We start from the raw sequence: 24,566 nt of genomic DNA on the forward strand, positions 1-24,566 counted from the left end.
TCTGTGCTCAAACCGACTTTCTTGTAACTAGCTGAAATCATGAGACAAGGTAAAAAGTAAAGTTAAGACATGAAACGATACATTTCGTTCTTTATCCAAAAATCCTCTAAATGGTTGGGGGGGGGTAATGCAGTTTTATTAATGTTATCAATGGAACAATGAATTGAGCTTGAGAACAGAATCTTTGTTTGAGCATGCTAACAGTTTGATAAATATAGTCAAAGCCAACTATCAACTTTAGATTTAACTCGTTATTTAGCTGGCTTGGTCTCTCATTCATTCATATCTATAAACAGCTTCTTCTCAAGAATGCCAAAAACAATTTCAAACAAAAAAGGTACAAATGATCCTGTTGAGTGATTACTTTTTATACGCCCGTCAAATTAGACGGGAGTATTATGGTATGGGGTTGTCTGGCTGGCGTAAACCTTTGTTTGTCCGGCAATCTCCTACATTTTTCGACCGATCTCTTTGAAACTTGATTTACATTTTAATCATGATATGAAGTTGTGTCTCCCTTTAAAGAATTTCGATTCAACAATTTTGCAAAAGTTATTGCCCTTTGTTCATTTCAGTATTTGATTTTTTGTCCAGATATGTCCTCCTACATTTTTTGATGGATTTCTTTGAAACTTAGTAGGCTAAATAATCATGATATGCTGTTGTGTTTCCTTGAAAAGAATTTTGATTCAACAATTTTTGCAGAAGTTATTGCCCTTTGTTCATTTCAGTAACAATAACAGTATATGGCATTCAACGGGCGTACATTGTTCCGCCCCGCGGTACTCTTGTTTTACCCTTTTTTTAATCCACCAATGTTTTCAAAACATCACCCAACACACGTCAGAGTAAGTAATGCTTTATTATAGTCACGAAAAAGCAATAAAACAGAACTTTGAAATATCACAAAAACATTGTCAACAACACAAGTCTGGTCGATATACAAGAGACACGTTTCAATTAAAATATTTATCAAGGTCACTACTAGAATGACATAAAAACATCAATATATTCTTAATTCAATAAATAAATTAACAAATATGAACAGAATAAAAGGAGGAATATTGCACTCAAGGTAAAAAATAAATATAGAGAAAACAAAATGTATTAAGCGTTTAACACGGATACCTGTACACGTCAACCCTAGGACAACGAATCACATCTAATTTGAATTTCATGTGAGATGGATGTCAGAATTTGTCTTTAGTAAGAAAATTGGTAATATTTTCACCAATAACAAAATCTGAGATCTCGGGTCACAGGAACCGATTCCTTACCCTAGGGTTGGTACTATCACAACGATGGAAGTGGACATTTATCTACATACGAGGGTATAGGCTAATTGTTAATTAGATGTATATTTACTGAATGTAATATGTCGTGAAATGAACATGCATGCACTACACACACTATGATGTCAAATGATGAAGTTTTCTGAATATTCATGAGATTGTAATCTTGAAAAGATGAATATAACCTATCCTGGAGAAGGATAACCTAAACGTAAAGGAATATGCTAATTACACTAACATTGAGAAGATGAATATGCTTATGAATATTTATATCAAGATGAATATGCTAATGAGTTTCAATATCTAGAATATGAATATGCATATGAGTGTCAATATCTAGAGTATCAATATGCAAATGAATTTAAATTTAAATTTAGAATATGAATATGTTAATGAGGTTTAAGAATGGTTATACTTATCTAGGAGATGAGTACATGACTGTTTTTTGTTCAAACTGTGAAATAATGAGATTATCTTAACACAGAATCAAGATGAAGGTGAGTTTATAGTGACGACTAGGGAGGATTGGTGAATGATTCCCACACTTCATCACCCTGTGAAATCAACACTTGGTCCTACTCATGAGACAATGACTGACAGACATACATTTGGAGAAATATACAACAATTCGGTTTAAAATCAAATCAATGAAAAAATATGGCTGACACTTACACAGTGTAAAATGTAAATGGTAAAATTATTATACATGATGTACATTTGTACTTTAAAAGCTAGTGATCACCTGTCACTTTGATATTGGATCACAGTAACTTATTGTGTGATAAGGGGACATAATCTGACACTGCATTGACCCTTCTAACAGCCGAACCTGGCCGAAACCAAAATCCAATAATCTGGAAAATTTGCAATCAAGATGTTACTGTTCGATGAATGAATGCCTGTTTCTGTTTCATGTATCTAGGTAATGTCTTAAAACTTATAGTTACCTAGTATACATTATCTAAATGTTTAATGATGCTGTTAGTTAAGTATACATCACACACTTATTGAATACAGAGTTAAAGGAGTTGAGGCCGGAGTCACTGATCCACTAAATACAGGAGGTCAGCTAGACTTACAGAGACTGAGGGCTGAGTCACTGACCCACTAAATACAGGGAGGCCGGAGTCACTGACCCGCTAAATACAGGAGGTCAGCTAGACTTACAGAAACTGAGGGCCGAGTCACTGATCCACTAAATCCAGGAGGTCAGCTAGACTTACAGAGACTGAGTCCAGAGTCACTGACCCACTAAATACAGGAGGGCAGCTAGACTTACAGAGACTGAGGGCTGAGTCACTGACCCACTAAATACAGGAGGCCAGCTAGACTTACTGAAACTGAGGGCCGAGTCACTGACCCACTAAATACAGGAGGGCAGCTAGACTTACAGAGACTGAGGGCTGAGTCACTGACCCACTAAATACAGGAGGCCAGCTAGACTTACTGAAACTGAGGGCCGAGTCACTGACCCACTAAATACAGGAGGTCAGCTAGACTTACCGAAACTGAGGCCGGAGTCAATGATCCACTAAATACAGGAGGTCAGCTAGACTTACAGAGACTGAGTCCAGAGTCACTGACCCACTAAATACAGGAGGGCAGCTAGACTTACAGAGACTGAGGCCAGAGTCACTGCCCCACTAAATACAGGAGGTCAGCTAGACTTACAGAAACTGAGGCCGGAGTCACTGACCCACTAAATATGGGAGGTCAGCTAGACTTACAGAAACTGAGGGCCGAGTCACTGATCCACTAAATACAGGAGGTCAGCTAGAGTTATAGAAACTGAGGCCGGAGTCCCTGACCCACTAAATACAGGAGGTCAGCTAGACTTACAGAGACTGAGGCCAGAGTCACTGACCCACTAAATACAGGAGGTTAGCTAGACTTACCGAAACTGAGGGCCGAGTCACTGATCCACTAAATCCAGGAGGTCAGCTAGACTTACAGAGACTGAGGCCAGAGTCACTGCCCCACTAAATACAGGAGGTCAGCTAGACTTACAGAGACTGAGTCCAGAGTCACTGACCCACTAAATACAGGAGGTTAGCTAGACTTACCGAAACTGAGGGCCGAGTCACTGATCCACTAAATCCAGGAGGTCAGCTAGAGTTATAGAAACTGAGGCCGGAGTCACTGACCCGCTAAATACAGGAGGTCAGCTAGACTTACAGAGACTGAGGCCGGAGTCACTGACCCACTAAATACGGGAGGTCAGCTAGACTTACCGAAACTGAGGGCCGAGTCACTGATCCACTAAATCCAGGAGGTCAGCTAGACTTACAGAGACTGAGTCCAGAGTCACTGACCCACTAAATACAGGAGGGCAGCTAGACTTACAGAGACTGAGGCCAGAGTCACTGACCCACTAAATACAGGAGGACAGCTAGACTTACCGAAACTGAGGCCGGAGTCAATGATCCACTAAATACAGGAGGTCAGCTAGACTTACCAAAACTGAGGGCTGAGTCACTGACCCAATAAATACAGGAGGTCGGCTAGACTTACCGAAACTGAGCCCGGAGTCACTGACCCACTAAATATGGGAGGTCAGCTAGACTTACAGAAACTGAGGGCCGAGTCACTGATCCACTAAATCCAGGAGGTCAGCTAGACTTACAGAGACTGAGGCCAGAGTCACTGCCCCACTAAATACAGGAGGTCAGCTAGACTTACAGAAACTGAGGGCCGAGTCACTGATCCACTAAATCCAGGAGGTCAGCTAGAGTTATAGAAACTGAGGCCGGAGTCTCTGACCCACTAAATACAGGAGGTCAGCTAGACTTACAGAGACTGAGGGCTGAGTCACTGACCCACTAAATACAGGAGGTCAGCTAGACTTACAGAAACTGAGGGCCGAGTCACTGACCCACTAAATACAGGAGGTCAGCTAGACTTACAGAGACTGAGGTATACAGGGGGTCAATACGATTTACAGGGTTCAAGGTTCAAGGCCGAAGTTGCTCACCGACTAAATATACAGAAGCTCGGATAGAATAGGATCATACAGAAAGCTTTGTTGTGAATTTATCAAACAGACTTATTTTTCATACCAGAACATCTTGGTGTCACTGATTATTTAATTAACTTGAGCTTTAGGAAAAATCTTACTGACTTGAATGAATGATTCTTGTCAAAGGTTAAATATTTATTCACGGAAATATCAAAGTGATAGGTGACTTACCGTCAGTTGCTCACATGAGAGACTTGCATAAACAGAACGATCGAAGGGTGAACATTTTGAAATCATAACACAATTTAGACAAACCATTCTGGGAAATATATTTTAGAATAACAGTTAAATATCATCTGATTGGCGAAAACAGGTGTAACTAGTAATTACTTGAATGAAAATGATTACAAACTTATAACTTTTGGTTACAAACTTGTAATAAGAGTAACCAATAGTTAGAAAACCTATAACTAGACTAACCATTGGTTACAGACTTGTAACAAGAGTAACCATCAGTTATAAACTTGCAATTAGAGTAACCATTGTTTACAAACTTATAACTAGAGTAACCATTGGTTATAAACTTATAACTAGAGTAACCATTGGTTACAAACTTGAACTAGAGTAACCATTGGTTATAAACTTATAACTAGAGTAACCATTGGTTACAAATCTTATAACTAGAGTAACCATTGCATGGTTATAAACTTATAATTAGAGTAACCATTGGTTATAAACTTTAACTAGAGTAACCATTGGTAACAGACTTGTAACTAGAGTAACCATCGGTTATAAACTTGCAATTAGAGTAACCATTGTTCACAAACTTATAACTAGAGTAACCATTGGTTACAAACTTTAACTAGAGTAACCATTGGTTATAAACTTTAACTAGAGTAATCATTGGTTATAAACTTATCTGATGATCATTATTCTACAAAGAGTAATATCGAGTTCTATTATTAGTAACATATATGGCTACTGGGAATAGATCAACATGAAGGTAATGTCATGTTTTCCCATATTGTAATGAAAACTCCCTCATCAATGACATACTAACATTTAGGGTGTATTTCTGGATTAAGATGTTACAAAGTTGTGTGATTTCTGTGTTAACTTTTCTCTAGTAGGCTGGCTCAGACACTCTCCACCAATCACAGGAACCCAAATGACAGGTTATGTTCTCTTAACAATGATTTTTATATATTACTAACTGAGGAATATGACATGAACTTTGACCTTCAGAGCACACGGCCATCTGGGTGTTGTGATGATCTCACGCCGTGTACTGTCTATACCACTGTGTAATATATAAAGTCAGTAGACATCAGCAAGGGGTACAACATTCTATTAGATCTATAATAAATATCCTTGAATGACTGAGTAAGGGTGAATACTGGTCAAACTAGGATACACTTTCAAACAAAAGCCTCTGACACATAAATCCACATTCAATTTTAGCTTTTTACATATCCATTTGATACGAAATACATGAAAACGAAAATTACAATCGAAATTTGAATATATGTATATAGCTTTGAATGCATGCTTCTTAACCTTCAATGAATTAACACGCCATCAGTAGGATCAATTTGTACAAACCAAGTCTATTATGTGTGGTATGGCATAAGGAACCTCCTCTCTCCCCTATATGTGACAATGGTAGGACTAAGGACAGGTCCAATACAAAACCGTAGGGGAGGGACTAGACAGCTGTATGTACAAAGCAGTGTGAAGTCCTAGTAATGTTCTCTGTAAACTTATTGTGACACTTATTGAAGGTAGGGGAGACAACTTCGTCACACATATGTCATACAGTAGTCAGGGGCAACAATTCTTGTCTCACACCCTACAAGAACACATGCATGGTTGTCACAAATCATAAATTAAAAATATCTTTTCATGATCCCTTAATTGGTACTACAAAAAGTATTTTCTAAATTTTAACTTTTTTACAATTAACATGAGGAATTAATCGGACGAGTGACAAAAGGTTGACTAAAGTGTACATTTAGATAAGGGATAAAATCACTTTTAATGTGTCTACAACTCAACATATTTCCAATTACAAAGGACAGATAACGCTTCAAACAGTAAGAGTTGCTTCCCTTTTGAACAGATACCATACGATATAGTGTATAGCTGTTTTATGACTTTATGGACTAGTTAAAAGTTTTATTTCGGTTTTTTTATCTTAATACCTTTGTTTTTAAATGATTTTATTTTATATCTAATTCAATACAAAATCCTAAAAATTAAAAAAATTAAAAAAAATTACCTTGTTTTTGTGAAAGTGTCACGATTTGGACAATGAAGATACCTGTTAAGGAGGGAGGTAACTCACACAGTTATGATATCCCGTAGTCAGAGAATGCTATGTCACCACTGTTTTATACACATTTAACACAAACCATTTTTGCCCTCTGAATATCACACACAGCATCAAGGTTAATCTGTCTCAGCACACCCAGACATTTTAACTCTATCTGTCTCAGCACACAGATATTTTAACTCATTTACCCCTAAAGACACATTTGAACCCTTCCAATTCAAAGGTTGGAATAGTTCATTATGAATTTTCACGGGTGAATGAGTTAAAACAGATCATTATCAGTCAAGTACATACCAATATTAATACAATTCTGTTCAGTTTGATCTGCTACTTTACACAAATCGCCGACTGACACATAATGTCTATGATAATGAAAAAAAAATTGCATTGTATACAACTAAACGACCAAAATGAGGGCCGTGACAATACATATGGTTAACTCATTCACCCCTGAAGACACATTTGAACACTTCCAATTCAAAGGTTGGAATAGTTCATTATGAAATTTCAGGGGTGAATGAGTTAAAGCTATCTGATGAATGAATTGTTCCCTCTATATCTAACTTAACATATTACAATGTCAAGTGACGTGTTCAATGTTTATAATCTATTTAATAAATGGATTTCCTGTTTTACCTTATAGAAGGGTCCCCGCTGACTTTTGCAATATTTCAATTTTTCCAAATTATATAAAGCATTAAGGTTATTTTTCCAGCATCAAAGAAGTTCTAACATTCTAAAGATAGAATAATAAAAAGTAGCTACAAAAACTGATTTTGGGCCTGTAAGTTAAACATGACCACCTTTATACTATTTACACGGCTCCTTTAATTAACAGAAAGGTACAAAGGTAGGGTTACAAGTGTATACATTGACTGTACAAATTGAGGTAAGGTAAAGCACGAGAACCCTTGGATCTAAAAGTAGACTCTTCCTACACCACACAGAGAAACCTTGTGTCCCAGGTTAGCTTACAGCCTACCAGGATAGGGTTTTAGCTTACAGCCTACCAGGATAGGGTTTTAGCTTACAGCCTACCAGGATAGGGTTTTGAAGTGTATTTATTTTCATAATGAAAAACCATTGAGATTGCTTCATAATATCATACTGTTAACTAATATCTGTTTATAATGCTTACAACAAGACATGCATGTTATTGTTCAAAAACACCAAAACGTCAGCAGGAACCCAGTGTATTTAACTCTGTATTGATATCTAACTCATTCACCCATGAAATTTCATAATGAACTATTCCAACCTTTGAATTGGGAGAGTTCAAATGTGTCTTCAGGAGTGAATGAGCTAAAAATCGCAGTTTGATAAGTGCTGTTAAAACAAGATTTCTGTTAATTCTTACTCAAATACCTCAACAATTCTACATATACAATGACTGGACTGCACTCCTAGACACCATATCTACAAATTGTGAGATGACAGACATAATTCTGGTTACATTTGACACAGAATGGTTGCATATTCATCACTTTTCTTGGATTTATTGCCATTTTACTCCAGCTTGTGTTGTCACGGTTACTGTACATATTTCCCTTAGAACCAAAAGAAATATGTAACCATGGTGACCATGAATGTCTGCAACGTTATCATACCATCTAATTAATTACAATATTAATCCTAATGTGATCTAGAATTGTTTTTAATAGGATACACAACACATTAAATTATATAAAATATCACTTACAAATGGAAATTTAAATATGTGTTAAAATGTTTCTAAGAACATAAAATAAAACTAAACATCTGAGAACTAATGAAATATCACCAAGATTAATGCACCTTACACCTCACTCCAGGTATCACATCTAATGCCTTCCCAGAGAGATACTACAATTACCTCCCTTTGTCTATTATCTCCCTTTGTTGAGTATGGCCTTCCTTTGAAATTATCTTATTCTTTCTTGGTTATATATGTTCTTTTGAGTATGGTCTTCCTTCCTCACTGATTATCTCCCTTTGTCGATGATAATCCTTTCTCAATGAAATTCTTGTGGAAATTATCTCCCTTTACCAACTATCTCCCCAAAGTGCTAATTCAGTCACAAACAATATTCTGTAAACATATCACCGATAAAAATTGTCATGCAAAACATGAAATTCGTCTTTGTCTGTAACTGATTTGACGGCCTCCACTTGAATAAGACCCTCTTTCTTTCCCTGTACACAGAAGAGTCGGATGGCGTCGATCTGTGCCAACACCTCGAAGTACTCGCCTTCGCCGTACGATAGGTAGGATGGATCAGTCGCCTCATATGCCTTCAAGGTCTGGATGTACCTGTAACCAACAAAATTCAGTCAATTTTCATAATTGTCTTCCTCTAACTTCAGGATCAGCCAATGACAGCACTTGGCCAATAAAACAATATAGACTTAATAGTTTATGCTACCTTATTATCAAAGGGGGTGCAATGAATCTAAAATACTGTTACAACTGGTAATTGGTATTTTGTTAATGAATTTAAAAAATGGCACTTTTGATATTAACAAAGATAACCTTTAGATAATACATCATTTTAGGTATTCTTTAGATAGTAGGTGGAAAGACATAAAATGTTCTTTACAGAAAAGTAGTCAAAAAAGACAGGTGGTCTTTGTAGAAATGAAGTTATAGAGGACGGATGATCTTAAAGGCAGATTTCACTGCGTACAGTAAATATATCTTGGTGCCCAAACAACACATATGATGTGAATATAAATTATAAATATTATAATAAATAGCAATTTGTTATGATAGAAAAGTCGAGAAGCATACCTGTAGACAGGTTTGAGGAACCGGAACTCTCCTTCTTCCTTTTCATCAGAACTCTTCTTTTCATTACTTGCTTTCTCCTCCTTGTTACTTTTCTGATTGGCTAGTTTCTTTTTCTCCTTTTCACCACTTGCTGCTTTACCATTGGCCAATTTTTTTGTCAAGTTTTTGGATTTATCAGATCTGCTTGGTTTTGATTGGTCAGATTTATCTGCACTGCTATTTGATGGGTCAGTCTTGACAGTTTTGCCCTTGGAGGGAGTAGTGGGAGCAGACTTAAGTATGTTGTTATCTGGCGAGTTGGAGTTGGAGTTAAGGATATCCAAATCAGCTGGTTCTTTCTTAAACGTGTTGCCGTGCAGAGACCAACGCCGTTTGGTCTTATTTGATCTCGGTGACTTGGGTGAATTGGCAGGGCTTGAGTTTGTGCTAGAAGGTGTGGAACGTCTGTTCGGCGATGCCTTTCTCTTGGGTGATTCTGGGTCATTGTTTCGTTTCTCAATATTGTCCAGGAATTTACAATTAGTAGGTAGGAAGAGCGTGGGTCCACGCTCAACTGCCTTCCACGCGGCTCGCCCAGCCGCTACGGCTTTCTTATCTCCGCCTTTACCCTTCTTTCCTTTGTCTCCCTCCAGATCTTCACCTGTCTTCCCTGCATTCTCAACATTCCCATCCTTACCCTCTGCTTTGTTTGATGCCTCTTCTTGACCTGCCTTGACTGGTGCTGCCTCCTGGCCTGCCTTGACTGGTGCTGCCTCCTGGCCTGCCTTGACTGGTGCTGCCCCCTGGCCTGTCTTGACTTGTGCTGCACCCTCTGTATCCTGGTCGACTTCCATCGTTTGGTGCAGCTTGGCCTGACCCTGGTCTAGATGCACGGTCTGCTGCAGTTTGACGGGACTGCACCGGTCCCATTGTACGGTGAGGTTCTGGTCGCGAGCCTTACCTGTCTGGTCCAGCTGGTATCGCTGCCTAAGTTTTGCCTCTCCGTTATCATCAACATGAAAGGTCTGCTGTAGTGACGCCTCCCCAGTGGTTTTATCCAGCTGGATCGTGAGAAGTTGATCCTGTCCTGCGTTTATAGCATTTTGTACGGACTTGTCTGCATCCTTAACTGCGTCCCCTTTACTCTGGGTCGCGTTTAATTCTGCTTGATCTTTTCCGAGTCCACCATTTTGGTCTCTTCCCACTCTTGTCACTGGGGAGGCATTCAAGTTTTTTGGATCCTCCTTGGTTGTTGTAGTATTAGGTCTCTTCTTTGCCGGAGCAGTGCTTGTTTGTTTTGGAGAAGGTTCTGTCTTCATTACACAGACAGATTTTGGTCGGGCCCCGACGCCGGTCTTAGTGTCGACTGGGGCCTGGTTCTGAGCTCCCGCTCCCCAGCTCCACCTGGTCTTGATCTTGGGAATCTGTGAGGCTGATGCAGCCTTTGGTGGCGCATTGTTCTCTTTCGGCAACAGAAGTTTGTCAAACAGCTTGATCAACCCCGACTTGTTTTTCCCTCCGGTCGGTTTGGCCTCTGTCTTTCCCTTGGCCATTCCCAAATTCTTTGGACGAGATGTTGCCGTGGGGATCATGGACTTGCGTTCTGCTGAAGTCTGTAATTTTCCCCCCTCTGGTTTGGCTTGTTTCTCTCCACCTGTAACTGGGGCAGCTTTGTCATCTGTCCCTGGTTCTGCTGTGACTTCAGAACTCTTCTCTGCTGGAGGTTTTGAGCTGTCTGCCAACGTCTCAGATGTATCATTTTCCAACTTTTTCTCTGCAGACGTGTTTTCTCTCTGCTCCTTGTTAAAGTCATAATCAGTGACACCCTTCCTGTATGCCGGTTTCTCACGCTGGTTTCCCATGCCAAGGAGCTTCTGTGTTATTCCCGTTACTGATTCAATCATGGTTTTCTCAATGTTTAATGAGCTTTCTTCCTCCTTATCAGGATCAAGCTTTTCTGGAAAGACTTTCATCTCATGTGTTGTTTTCTTTTCGGTTGTACTAATTTGATGACTTGGAGACAATTCCTTAGCAACAGATTCTGATACTGGCTCTGTCTTATCTATTTGAACTTTTAAAGGAGAGCTGGATTTATCTCCCTTGGCTGTATCTGAGGGTTCGGTTTCTATCTCACAATCTTGGAACTCTTCCTCCTCTGCAACAGGACATCTTCCTGTCAGCTTTTGTGGTGTGACAGTTAGTTCTGGGTTATCATTCTCCACCTTAACTACATTTTGGGTTGGCTGGTTCTGATTGGCTGGTTGTTGTGATTGACAGTTAGTTGGAGGAGCCTGAAGACCATCCCCTTTTGAGGTGTCCCATCCTGTCCACTTTCCTAGCATGCCGGTGAAACTAGATATCATACCATTGGACTCGGCCAGAACCTGTTCAGCAGGAGGCTCTGTAGCCCCGCCTTTCAGCCAATCCCATGCTTTAGAGGTGATACCAGTTGGGGTACGCCGCGGGGGCTTAGCTGGGGCTTGCTTGTCATCTGTGGGGCTCCCCAGGGGGAGACCTTTAGAGGGGCTATGTGAAGGGGAAGCAGATTTAGTTTTTGCATATTTCTCTGTCAGGAAGTCAAGTCCTAGCTGGAACGGCAACACTGCTAGTGCTTGGAGTGATGTCAGCATTTCATCATACTCCACCTGGTGGGCAGTCCGCCCAAGGACAATAACTCCGTCGGGATTATAGTACTTCTCTGTGATGGTGTCACTGTACCTCAGGTAGCCCATCCAGTAATCAAGCAGACGCAAACTGCAATGTAATCATTTACATCAGTTAGACATAACATTAACATCAGTTAGACATAACATTTACATCAGTTAGACATATCGTTTACATCAGTTAGACATAACATTTACGTCAGTTAGACATATCATTTACATCAGTTAGACAACATTTACATTAGTTAGACATAACATTTACATCAGTTAAACATAACAATAACATCAGTTTGACATAACATTTACATCAGTTAGACATACCATTTACATCGGTTAGACATTACATTTACATCAGTTAGACATAACATTTATATCAGTTAGACATGACATTTACATCAGCTGGACATAACATTTACATCAGTTAGACATATCGTTTACATCAGTTAGACATAACATTTACATCACTTGGAGTGATGTCAGCATTTCATCATACTCCCCCTGGTGGGCAGTCCGCCCAAGGACAATAACTCCATCGGGATTATAGTACTTCTCTGTGATGGTGTCACTGTACCTCAGGTACCCCATCCAGTAATCAAGCAGACGCAAACTGCAATGTAATCATTTACATCAGTTAGACATAACATTTATATCAGTTAGACATGACATTTACATCAGTAGACATAACATTTACATCAGTTAGACAGCATTTACATCAGTTAGACATAACATTTACACCAGTTAGACATATCATTTACATCAGTTGGACATAACATTTACATCAGTTAGACATATCGTTTACATCAGTTAGACATAACATTTACAACAGTTAGACATGACATTTACATCAGTTAGACATAACAATAACATCAGTTTGACATAACATTTACATCAGTTAGACATATCGTTTACATCAGTTAGACATAACATTTACGTCAGTTAGACATATCATTTACATCAGTCAGACATAACATTTACATCAGTTAGACAGCATTTACATCAGTTAGACATGACATTTATATCAGTTAGACATAACATTTACATCAGTAAGACAACATTTACATCAGTTAGACATAACAATAACGTCAGTTTGACATAACATTTACATCAGTTAGACATACCATTTACATCAGTTAGACATTACATTTACATCAGTTAGACATGACATTTATATCAGTTAGACATAACATTTACATCAGTTTGACATATCATTTACATCAGTTAGACATAACATTTACGTCAGTTAGACATATCATTTACATCAGTTAGACAACATTTACATCAGTTAGACATGATATTTACATCAGCTGGACATAACATTAACATCAGTTAGACATAACATTTACAACAGTTAGACATAACATTTCCATCAGTTAGACATAACATTTACATCAGTTAAACATAACAATAACATCAGTTTGACATAACATTTACATCAGTTAGACATACCATTTACATCAGTTAGACATTACATTTACATCAGTTAGACATAACATTTGAGTTCATTGTGTAGTTAATAGGTACTCTACATATAGATAAAGTTAACAAAGAAACAAAGCACTACTATAAGTCAAGTAGTCAGGATTGGTTTTAATATGTAGAGGAATTTAACTTAGCAAAGTTTTTGAAATAGACAACAAATTGCAAAGTTAACAAACTTTTCATACTGATGAAATGTAGAAAGTTTCATTGAAAGTCTTTGTTGGAGTCTGGACAAACACCACAAACCCCCCAACTTCATTTGAGTGTGGGCTGTCGTTCAAGTCATGCAGCTAATAAGGGGAAGTTTTTCTGACCCCCTCAACCCCCTGGATTGGCCCTCTTTGTGAACAGACATTACAAAGACTTACTTGAGCAGGCTGAAGATGAATGCTTCAAATTTCATTGAGTTGGTTGTGAGCCCGCCGTTTGCCTTCAGCTGCTGAACAAGCTCGTGCACAGCCCGTGTGTAAGGACCTGTAAAGTAGGTACATTCCATCAATATACAACAAAATACTGATATCTGTTAAATCATTCACCCCAGAGGACACATTTGAACTCTTCCAATTCAAATGTTGGAATAGTCCATAATGAAATTTCAGGGGTGAATGAGTTAAATATAAGTATTGACAGTCACCATTGTTTTATGAATCTAGACTTTATGGAACACCTTACTACATCCTGTTGGGTTCAGTTGAAGAGCTTTTGCAAATATTGGAATTAACAACCAAATCTATATGAGATACTAGATGCTTATCTGAAAAATAACAAGAAAGAAATAATTCTGTATTTATGAGTTATTTCTGAAATATAATTTTTAGGGTTAATTTACAGGCTGTAGAACTGGTAAAAACAGAATTAGATTTATACACATTCTTACCTTGTTCAGCAGAGGCCTCGGTCACCTTCCACACGGTCACCTGGACACGGCCGAACACCTGGACCCCAGCCAGGTAAGGCTTCATCCCGTCACTGACCACACGGGTCAAGACGGAACACAGCGTTGATAAAACCAGATCTCCCACCTCCGGGCTGTCTGCCGTACTCCCTAGTCGCAACTAAATATAGAACAAGATAGTTTTAGGTTTCTACATACAGATAATTACACCGAATAACAAGGTTTCCCTCTCTATATATAAAACATGATACCAAGCTTTCCCTCTCTATATATAAAACATGATACCAGGATTTCCCTTTCCATATTAAAAACATACCAAGATTTCCCTCTCTATATATAGAACATGATCCCAGGTTTTCCCTCTCTATATATAAAAGATGATACCAGGATTTCCCTCTCTCTATATAAACGATACCAGGATTTCCCTCTCTCTTTTTAAAACATGATACCAGGATTTCCCTCTATATATATAGAACATGATACCAGGATTTCCCTCTCTATATATAACAGATGATACCAGGATTTCCCTCTCTATATATAAAAGATGATACCAGGATTTCCCTCTCTATATATACAAGAGGCCCAAGGGCCTTAGCGGTCACCTGAGTTATATCATAGGTACTGGTAGCTTTATTTTATTGTTTAGATGTGATGTGGAAATCAGCATGTAAACTAAATGAAATACAATACTTGTCATGTCATCAAAGAATAAGAATTTTAAAATATTGGTAAATGTTCCCTTTGGGGCCCCGCCCTAGCCCCTGGGGATGGGGCAGGAATTCCAATTTTACAATGTAATATCCTCATCCACCAAAAATGATACTGACAAAGTTTGAATAATTTTCCCCAAATAAGATAAAATAAAATATACCCAAAAGTGTTGTTTCCCTATATAAACTATAGTAAACTTTACCCCCTCCCCAAGGGAGAAGGAATGGCCCCGGAGTCCTGAAATTTACAATTTAAATAAAGCCCCTGATGATCTTTCCCCCCATGCAGATAAAATGACTGTAGTACCTCTGAGTCTGGAGAATTTTCTTTTTGAATTATTGGTTAATTTTCCCTTTGGGGCCCCACCCTGGCCCATAGGGTTGGGGTAGGAAGCCCAATTTTACATTTTAAAACCATCTTCCTCCAAGGATAATTCTCACCAAGTAAGAATAATTTCCTACAAAAAATTGTCAAAATATACCCAAAAGTGTTGTTTCCCTATAAAACTATAGTAAACTTTACCCCCTCCCCAAGGGAAAACAGATAGCTCGGGGGTCCTGAAATTTACAATTTAAACAAAGCCCTTGATGATCTTTCCATCCATGCAGAGGACATGACTGTAGTACCTCTGAGTGTGGAGAAGAAGTTTTTTGAAATATTGGTTAGTTTTCCCTTTGGGGCCCCACCCTGGCCCCAGGGGTTGGGGTAGGAATCCCAATTTTGTAGCCTCATCTACCAAGGATGAATCTGACCAAGTTTGAAAAAATTCCATCCACTGGTTCTTGAGAAGAAGTTGAAAATGTAAAAAGTTTACGCACGACAACAGACGGAAAGTGATCGAAATAGGTCACTTGAGCAAAGCTCAGGTGACCTAACAACACGATACCAGGATTTCCCTCTATATATATAAAACATGGTACCAGGATTTCCCTCTCTATATATAAAACATGATACCAGGATTTCCCTATATATATATATATATATAAATCATGATACCAGTTAACAGTTTCGTTGTATATAGAACAATTTCTTTAACATCAAGGAAATACAGATTTTACAATATTGATCCAAGTCAAATAAACTTCCTTTATTTCACAACAATTACGAACCAGGTTCAATCAGCGTATTACTTTTTTTCTTTCTTCCTAGATGTAAATGTGGTCTCCAAGGACTTTTCAAGAAAACCCTGTAAACCCAAGTTTTTATTAACAAACCCTGTTGAAATTAAGACATTTTGAGACAACCTTGTGAATTCAAAGACTCTTTAAGATATATATTTAAGGCCTTTCAAGACAACCTTGTAAAATACATAAGATACGTCAGGGACTGAAACCGTTACCTTGTCGAAAGGGTTCATTGCTTTAGCGAAATGTCTGACTAGAGATTCAGCGGCCTGGGAAACTTCGTGAAGCATCACTGGAAATAAAAACAGAAATCTTATATCACATCAGATCTGGAAATAAAAACAGAAATCCTATATCACATCAGATCTGGAAATAGGAAACAGAAATCTTATATCACATCAGATCTGGAAATAAAAACAAAACTCTTATATCACATCAGATCTGCTGAGATATTTACATTTTTGCTCGGTAATATTGCAAACCAGGAAATTTCCATTGCATTGAACTCATTTACCCCTACAATTTGAAAATGGACTTGCCCAGTAATTGATTTGGTAAGGTACAAATGTGACTTTAGGGGTGAATGGGTTAAGCAGTCGCCTTTTTTGCCCTACATAATGAGGGCAAATTTATCATTTAAGTGAATATTAGTAAACAACATGAAATAAATGTATAATAATCAATGTGAAAGGTTGATTAAGGTAAATATAGCTTTAACCGTGGAAGGGCGAAAGTTTCTATTGGCAGAAGATTCCTGGTACATGATTATAGTAATTTCATAAGAAATAAGTTCCTGAATATAATGTGTCTGGTAAAAATAGTTAATGTTCTACATTCTTCCAATTCTGACCTCAGAGCACAAGACATTTCATTGCGATGTCATGAAGCGCTTCAAGCAGACGCAATGTCAGCCGACACGTTGTCAATGCAAGATTTACCATCCCTTCTACAATGTTATTCAAATATTTGTACGGTATTCACTGTAATTGTTTTAGTGCTAAGGTGCATGAAAAATTGACTGAAGGGTCGCTTATTAACTCATTCATCCCCAAAATCTCATAATGAACTATTCCAGCCTTTGAATTGGAAGAGTTCAAATGTGTCTTCATGGGTGGGTGAGATAAGATTACAAAATATAGATGGTCAGTCATAGTAAAGGCAACATATATTGTTGGAAACATTTCTGGGGAGTAATTCCTAAATTGTTCTCTTTTTTATTTTTTAAACACGGGTAAACAGTCTTGTCAAATTGAGAGAAAGTATTTTCTAATATTAAGCGTAATACATTTTTTTAACTGGATGTAGTCAGGATGAAGAGCATTTGGAAAGGGGTCGCTTATATCACTTTATAAGTGCTTACAAGGGGAAGGGTGCACAGTACAGCAAATACTGACACCAAGTACATGTACAGGTTAAAGGCGAGTTTGTTTATCAAAGTGTGCAGTATCGAATTCAAATATGTCTACTTATGAAGCAAAAATTATTCAGGAGCCTGATGTTTTACGGATCGCCTGAAGTCGACATATCTTACCTCTGCGGCGTGCAGTCTCGGGACCGAGAGCGAGGGCGTGGCTGAAGGGAGATAACTGTGGTTCTGGCTGGGGCGGAGACAGGAGGAACTCCGCTGGTGGAGCCGAGTCTGAGTCGGCCGACGATGCCAGACTACTCACTAACGTCTGAGCAGGGACGGGTTTGGGTGTCGACTCTGGTAACCCTGCCAACATGAACAACAGTCAGTGGTGCTATCAACCCGTTAACACAATATTCCTCCAAATATCACATAAGGATTGAATGGCATTTTTTCAATTTCATGGCATGATGCTGGCGTGGACATTGAAAAAAAACCTGTTAAATCCTTATATTTACATTCTAAATATAAGTTATTATTGACCTTAATGAAGATATTCCCTTATATTATTGATATTGAAGCGCCTGTGTCATCAGCGCAAACAATTTCCCTGGAACAGCCAAACATCACCAAAATGTTTGAATTCTAGCGGTTGCCTCATGTTAATCGAGGTGGGAGGAGAAGCTTCAAAATGACGCTGATCGAATTGCCTTCAGAGCTCTATGAATGCACTGTTCCTGGTAATACTTATAGAGAAACTTGCTGTGTAAATGTAAAGTTAACCTAAAGATAAAACATTTTCCAGGTAAAACATTTTTAGTCCAATTTTCCACTTAGGCTATGTCCCTAGTTCCCTTAGAAGGGGGTTGAAAATAGTTGTCAGGTTCTTAACTTTTGTGCCATCCCTTGATCAAAGTTTGTATTATTTCCTACTGGAAATAAATAAAATGTACCCCAAAGTGAAAATTCTTACTATGCAACAATTTGTTCTTAAACAGTATATAAGTACAGTCAAACCGGCTCATTAGATCATCTGTATCAAGAGATCACTAGCTGTGTTTGGAGACCACATTTAATGTTCTCCATTATAGCAATTTCATTGTGAACTGTCCCTGTATTAAGAGACCACCTATGTTAAAAGACCAGTTTTTGGAGTTAATTGAGGTGGTCTCTTGATACAGGTAGGACAGTAGAGCCTTACCTGGTGCCGCTGTTGACGCGGCCGGTTGCTCCTTCTGACTCTCCTTTGGTGTACAATGGACAGTCTCTTGTTTAGCTTCTGTGTCCTTTGGTGTACAATGGACAGTCTCTTGTTTAGCTTCTGTGTCCTTCGGTGTACAATTGACAGTCTCTTGTTTAGCTTCTGTGTCCTTCGGTGTACAATGGACAGTCTCCTGTTTAGCTTCTGTGTCCTCTGAGTCATCAGTATCGCTGTTAGTGTTGCGACGCTTTGGCGAGTCCTGTGGACTGATGGCATGGAAGGACACCTCAGAGGCGAAGCTCACACTTTTACGCTTCCCACTGAGTTCTTTGTCTGAGGAATCATCACAGCTCTCTTTCTTCTCCTCAACAGGTTTCTTCTGCCGTCGGCGCACGGTTTGAGAGTTGCCGACACTGTCGTCCTCAAGATAAAACATGACTGGGTCACTAGTCTCCTTCTCATCTTCATCCTCATCGCCATCCTCCACCTCTTCTTCTTCCGTTTCATCTTTGTTCTCACACAAGAAATATTCTCCGGTCTCATCCTGGAGCAGGTAGATCTCTTCGCAGGCATACGAGTGGCGATTGACCTTTTGACCTTGTAGCCTACGTCCTTCAATTTGCTGTATCAGGTATGGCTCTGACATTGACCTTGACCTTAGGACCTGCTTCTTACGAAGACAAGATTTCAAAGGCTTTTTGTCAATATTAGGAATAAGACTCGAGCTTGATGACGACCCAGATTCACTTGACAACTGGATCTGGTAGTCTAGTTTCCTACGTAAGATCAGCTGGTCCCGCCGCCACTCTGCTAACCTTTCATTCTCCATGCTAATATAACAAGTACAGTTGTCATGACAACACTGCAGTGTGTGGTCGAACCTACTACTGTAGGGAGTTGGACTTATACGTTCAGGCGAAGACACAGGTGTCTGCTCTTCTTGCAGGACGTACAGGTGCTCCAGGTGCGAGGAGTTGGTCGTTACCGTGGAGGCAACCACAGGTTTCACTGGCTGTTTAGGTCGGTGTCTAACATCCATCATCCCCGGATGTACCTCATTTGTATAACGGTGTATTTTCTTATCGTCTGGTTTCTCTGCTGTTGGTCGTACCAGGGCTTTGTTGGTGCCTTCTAGCTGATTGGTCAGAAGCTGAGGGGGTGGACCTGTAGATATCTGCCCGATATCTAAGCCATCCTCCGATTTACAAACATGGCATGGAGATTTCGAGGAACTGGAGATTTCAATGTGGGGAGGGTAGAATAGCAGCCGTTCTATGTCATTAGACGGGGATCCGGTTTGGGAGGAGCGTGGCTCGCTATATCCAGGGTCGATTCCTGACGAGGTTGAACTTGTACTGAACCCACTGCTGCTCGATCCAGACTCTGCACAATTCCGCGAGAGATTTGCGTTGATGGGATGACGCGGGGGCGCAGAGCGCGACCGTTTGTAGTTAGCACCGGACGGTGCCTCATGTCGCCCATAGTGAGAATGGTAGGCAGCCTTATTGCGAATATATTCCTGAGTTTTTGCATATTCCTCGCTCTCTGAGAATACTGGTAATGGGGTGTCTAACGGGAGTGGGTCAAAGAGCGAGATATCAGAATTGGCCGTAAAAACAGTAGCAGACAGGAAACTCAGATCGGGCAGGGATTTGTGGGAATAAAAGGTATTTTTCTCACAAATTCCAACCGTTAAAGATGTCTTCCTCCGAGCACTGTCGGCACTCTTGGACCGAGGCATAAACCCTTTAGATTTCTTGCCATCAGGTGGCTCAAATTTTGGCAAAATTTCTTCTAGTTCATTAAAACTTTCTGGTAACATTGACAACACTGAATTTTTTTCCGATATCGGTGTCGTCTGTTGAGCCGAGTCATGCATGCTTGGCTTTTTAGGTTTTACATCTTCGGTGACCGTTGTCTGTATCGCACAGTCCTTCATACTCGGCGGGAACTGGGAGCTGAAGTTTTTAGTTCCACACCAAAGAGTGATTGTAGTCGGGGAAACAACCGTCTCCTTCGTGCACTTCGTGACCTCAGTTTGTGACCCCTTAGATTTGTTGGTGGCATCGAACTTTTCCTTTTCCAGCCATTCAAGGATGCGTTTCCGAGTTGAGTACTGAAGAGGATGAGGCTGAGGAGTGGAGGCAGGGCCGGGGCTGGAATGTGTCGTCGCATTAACACCAGCAGACAGGAACTGGGCATGACTATTGGTCAGGGTATGATCACTGTACGAATCCTCGCGAGTTATTTCACTACAGTTGTTATTGTGGTGTGCCATTGGAGGGTCCGCGGGATGATGGTGAGTCTGACCAATGGGATGTTGGAACAGAATCTGTTCAATGTTTGCCATAGTTTCAGGAGAGACAGGATTTGATTGGTCCTTTGCTCTTTGGTACAAATCCAACAGATATGCCGAGTGGCGTTTGTTATGGAAGCTCTCAGCTAATCTTTGAATGTCCTGTGATGATAATGATTGCCAAGTTTGGTGGAGACACAGATCAGGCATACTCGAACTCCGTGAAGGATCCAGCACACTCTCTAACTTACCCAAACGCCGTAGACTCTTTACCTGTCTCCACGATGTCACTTTCTTTGACCTTTGTCGGCCACTAAGTGGCAGCGTTGACCTTAAGGGGGAATGACCAGCAGCCACAGGCTGAAAGCGTTTTTTAGGGGAAGTTACCTGGCAACCTCGGCTGCCGAGGTGTCGAGGCAGGGTCCCCGAACTGAAGAGTTTAAGATCCTGTTTTGAGGTCGGGGTAAGTTTGGGAGAAACAGAATCTTCACTAGATACAGAGTGTTCCATTGACGTTTCCTGTATACCCCCTAAAGCATGAAACTTTTGGCCCCGCGATCCAATCACCTTTCCTTTACCATGGGGTCCAGTTCCGGAGTAACAGAAATGAAAACTGTCTGAGCATTCCTCCCCATCGGTAGAACACACACTCCCTTGTTGCTGACTATAGCGACATTGACCTGATTCTAAAGAGGTCAAAGAGTTTTCAAGGTCAGAGCCAGATCCTTTACTGCCCTGAGACCCTATAAAGGACAGATGGTACTCATCTTTCCTGGGACAGCAGTTGAGACAGAAGTTATTTTCACTGGAAGTACGACTCGACGACATTTCCATAGTGTTTTGAACTTGACCTTGGTATTGTTCTGGCGTTAGGCCAAGTACAGGGAACTGACACTTGACAGTGACTTTGTCGAGACTGTCCGTCATCAATTGTTCCCCTGTGCCATGAAGGTCCCCGGCGCCATGAAGGTCCCCCGTAGGAGACGGCGTAAACAAAGGATTGTCACTGAAATCAAGCATATCACTAGAACACATCATCTCACGCTCACTTGTCGACACGTCCATCGCTGAGTTACGACTATAAGACAATTCGGACTCATCTGGACAAAAGAGTTCCGTAGAATTCTGATCCAGAATATTTGTTCCCTTTGCTCCTCCGCCAAAGCTGAGGTAACTCCCTGTGACCACATGAGGAAATCCAATCATAAGATCGGGATCAACACATGAACAGTTCACTCCTGGCGATGACTCGCGCAGGTTTGTATCAAATTGCACTGTAAAATCCTCATCGTAAAAATAATCATTACTCGCAGCATCATCCATCCCCCCTGCTGCGGGGAACCCTCGTGACGGGGATGGCGGAGAAAACCTTGCATGTCCGTGTTCAGGGCTATCATGAACCTTATAGGTCTCATTTTGATTGATGGTACCAGTCCTATGCCGTGAACAAGCATGCTCAGGGCTTCTTATATGTCCTCGCTGACCCCTGTTCGGGCGACGTTTTGGACTATATTGTGAGTCAGAGGAGGAGGATGACAGCTTGTCACGTCGAGGGCTATATTGCGAGTCTGATGATGACGATAGCTGGCGTGTGTGGTCACGCCGCGGACTTGACTGCGAGTCGGAGGATGATGATAAACGTCCCGGCTCACGTTTTGGGCTGTACTGCGAGTCAGATGATGAAGACACAATTCCACGGTCAGATTTCGTAGGCGACACATCACGCCATGTCAACATCTGGTTTTGATTCGTGCCCTTTTCCAAACTTTTCCATGACTTTGTCGGGCTACTGGCTGTGGAGGAACTCCCACTGCCACTACTTTCCCCGGACAAAAGTGACTTTCTCTCCTTCTTTGGGGAGAGTTCTTGCCATGTTGTTTTGCTTTTTGATGTATTTTTACCACGAGATTTCTTACTTTTGTCCTCTGTCCCTTTTGCCACATTTTGTGGGTCGAAGTTCGAGGTTTTGTTATCGCAGTTGAAGAACTGATCCATATTCCGTGTGGAATTGAATTCAATTGGTCGGTTGTTGATGACATCATTTGCTGTTATGACATCCCTTGTTCCTATGACAACTGGTCCCCTATTCAGGGTCTGGAAAATAAAGAAATGAAGGTAAGTTATTTCGATTTCAACAAATTTTACTGGACAAAAAATTGTACAATTGGATGAGACAACAGGCTTAGCCTATATAAGTCTTCTCCTTAAAGGTAAGTTATAATGAACTGTAGGATTTTAACAACCTTCAGTCATAGACACATAAATATCAGTAAGATGAACATTAAGTAATAAAAGAGATAAGTTGACATTTTTCGAATCTTGCCAAATCTCAGTTTTTATTAAGCAGTTATTGCTGAGCCCTATGACGGCTAGAAGTAAACAAATTTGGCAAGTTTTCCACCATTATTACTTATTATTGCATTACTATGTATTTTTTATAATACTTTTAAAGCATTTTCCATCTTCTCAAGGTTAAATGTGTGTTTGTGTGCATATTTGTGAAGGTATACATGCATGTGTATGTATAATATACAATGTACAAGTATACAAAAATATATAAATATATGTCGTAAAACGCGCGGCTGTTATAGCTCAAGATATGAATGTTGTGGGAAACAAGTATACTGTAAAAACAGAAATTCTCGTGTGTGGAAATGTTCGCGTTCACTCTTCAAACTGATGATGGTGTGAAAATGTTGGCATTAGTAATGGCCCTTAAATCCATATAATCTATAAATAGATATTTACGTGTGATTATTTTTGCATTAATTTAGCCAACGCAAAAAAACAAGAGGCCCAATCGGCCTGCATCGCTCACCTGGTATTAATCTCACACTTGTAATCTTAATAGTGGACTAAATAACAGTTACAGGCAGAATATCAGTGTTTGATTCATAAGAACCAATTAAAATATTCAAACATATGACGCCTGTGACCTTGAATGTTGAACAAGGACATTAGGTTGAAAGTGGGTCAAGGTCATTCATTTGAACAAACTTGGTAGCCCTTCATCCCAGCCTGCTACAGACCCAATATCAGTACCCTGGGCCTTTTGGTTATTGAGAAGAAGTTGTTTGAAGATTTTAAGACATTTGACCCCTGTGACGTTGAAAGTGGGTCAAGGTCGTTCATTTGAACAAGCTTTGTAGATCTTCATCCCAGCATGCTACTGGGCAAATATCATCAGCCTGGGCCTCTTGGTTATTGAGAAGAAGTTGTTTAAAGTAAAAAGTTGATGCCGGACGGACACCGGACGACGACAGACGGACCTTAAAATGGGCCAGGTGAGCTAAAAATGTACACACCCCAAACATTTCCACTTTTGCAGTATACAGCTTGATATAATTGTACATTGAGTGTGTTTGCTGAGTTTAATAGATGTCCGTGTGTCAAACATGCAAGAATTGTCAAAATATTTGTAACACCTGTATGTTACAGGCGTTACGAATATTAACAGTTTAAGCTGTATATCATTGAGGATATTTTAGAAGATGGGAATAATCCTTAAGTGTAATCTTCTTCA

At 39.9% G+C, this 24,566-nt stretch overlaps 1 protein-coding gene and 1 long non-coding RNA gene across 4 annotated transcripts in view; one reads left to right on the plus strand and one right to left on the minus strand.

The window, feature by feature from the left end:
- The first annotated feature begins 2,419 nt into the window (after positions 1 to 2,419).
- LOC110451030 lies at positions 2,420 to 7,828 on the plus strand. The gene is made up of 2 exons (XR_002463026.1): positions 2,420 to 3,564; positions 3,733 to 7,828. It is a non-coding gene; the product is annotated as an uncharacterized LOC110451030 (long non-coding RNA).
- A 391-nt stretch (positions 7,829 to 8,219) lies between these two features.
- The window catches only part of LOC110451029, a 50,865-nt gene continuing 34,518 nt past the window's right edge, over positions 8,220 to 24,566 (minus strand). For all 3 annotated transcript variants that reach the window (XM_021498864.1, XM_021498866.1, XM_021498865.1), the window contains 7 exons: positions 18,748 to 23,137; positions 17,730 to 17,912; positions 16,414 to 16,490; positions 14,346 to 14,523; positions 13,837 to 13,942; positions 9,348 to 12,080; positions 8,220 to 8,870 (listed from right to left, as the gene is read on the minus strand). In XM_021498864.1, coding sequence (XP_021354539.1) covers positions 8,660 to 8,870; positions 9,348 to 12,080; positions 13,837 to 13,942; positions 14,346 to 14,523; positions 16,414 to 16,490; positions 17,730 to 17,912; positions 18,748 to 23,137 — 7,878 coding nt within the window. In that variant the 3' untranslated portion in view covers positions 8,220 to 8,659. The remainder of the gene's footprint in view (positions 8,871 to 9,347; positions 12,081 to 13,836; positions 13,943 to 14,345; positions 14,524 to 16,413; positions 16,491 to 17,729; positions 17,913 to 18,747; positions 23,138 to 24,566) is intronic.

This window comes from Mizuhopecten yessoensis, unplaced genomic scaffold, assembly GCF_002113885.1.
Source record: "Mizuhopecten yessoensis strain PY_sf001 unplaced genomic scaffold, ASM211388v2 scaffold5737, whole genome shotgun sequence".
NCBI classification, from domain to species: domain Eukaryota; kingdom Metazoa; phylum Mollusca; class Bivalvia; order Pectinida; family Pectinidae; genus Mizuhopecten; species Mizuhopecten yessoensis.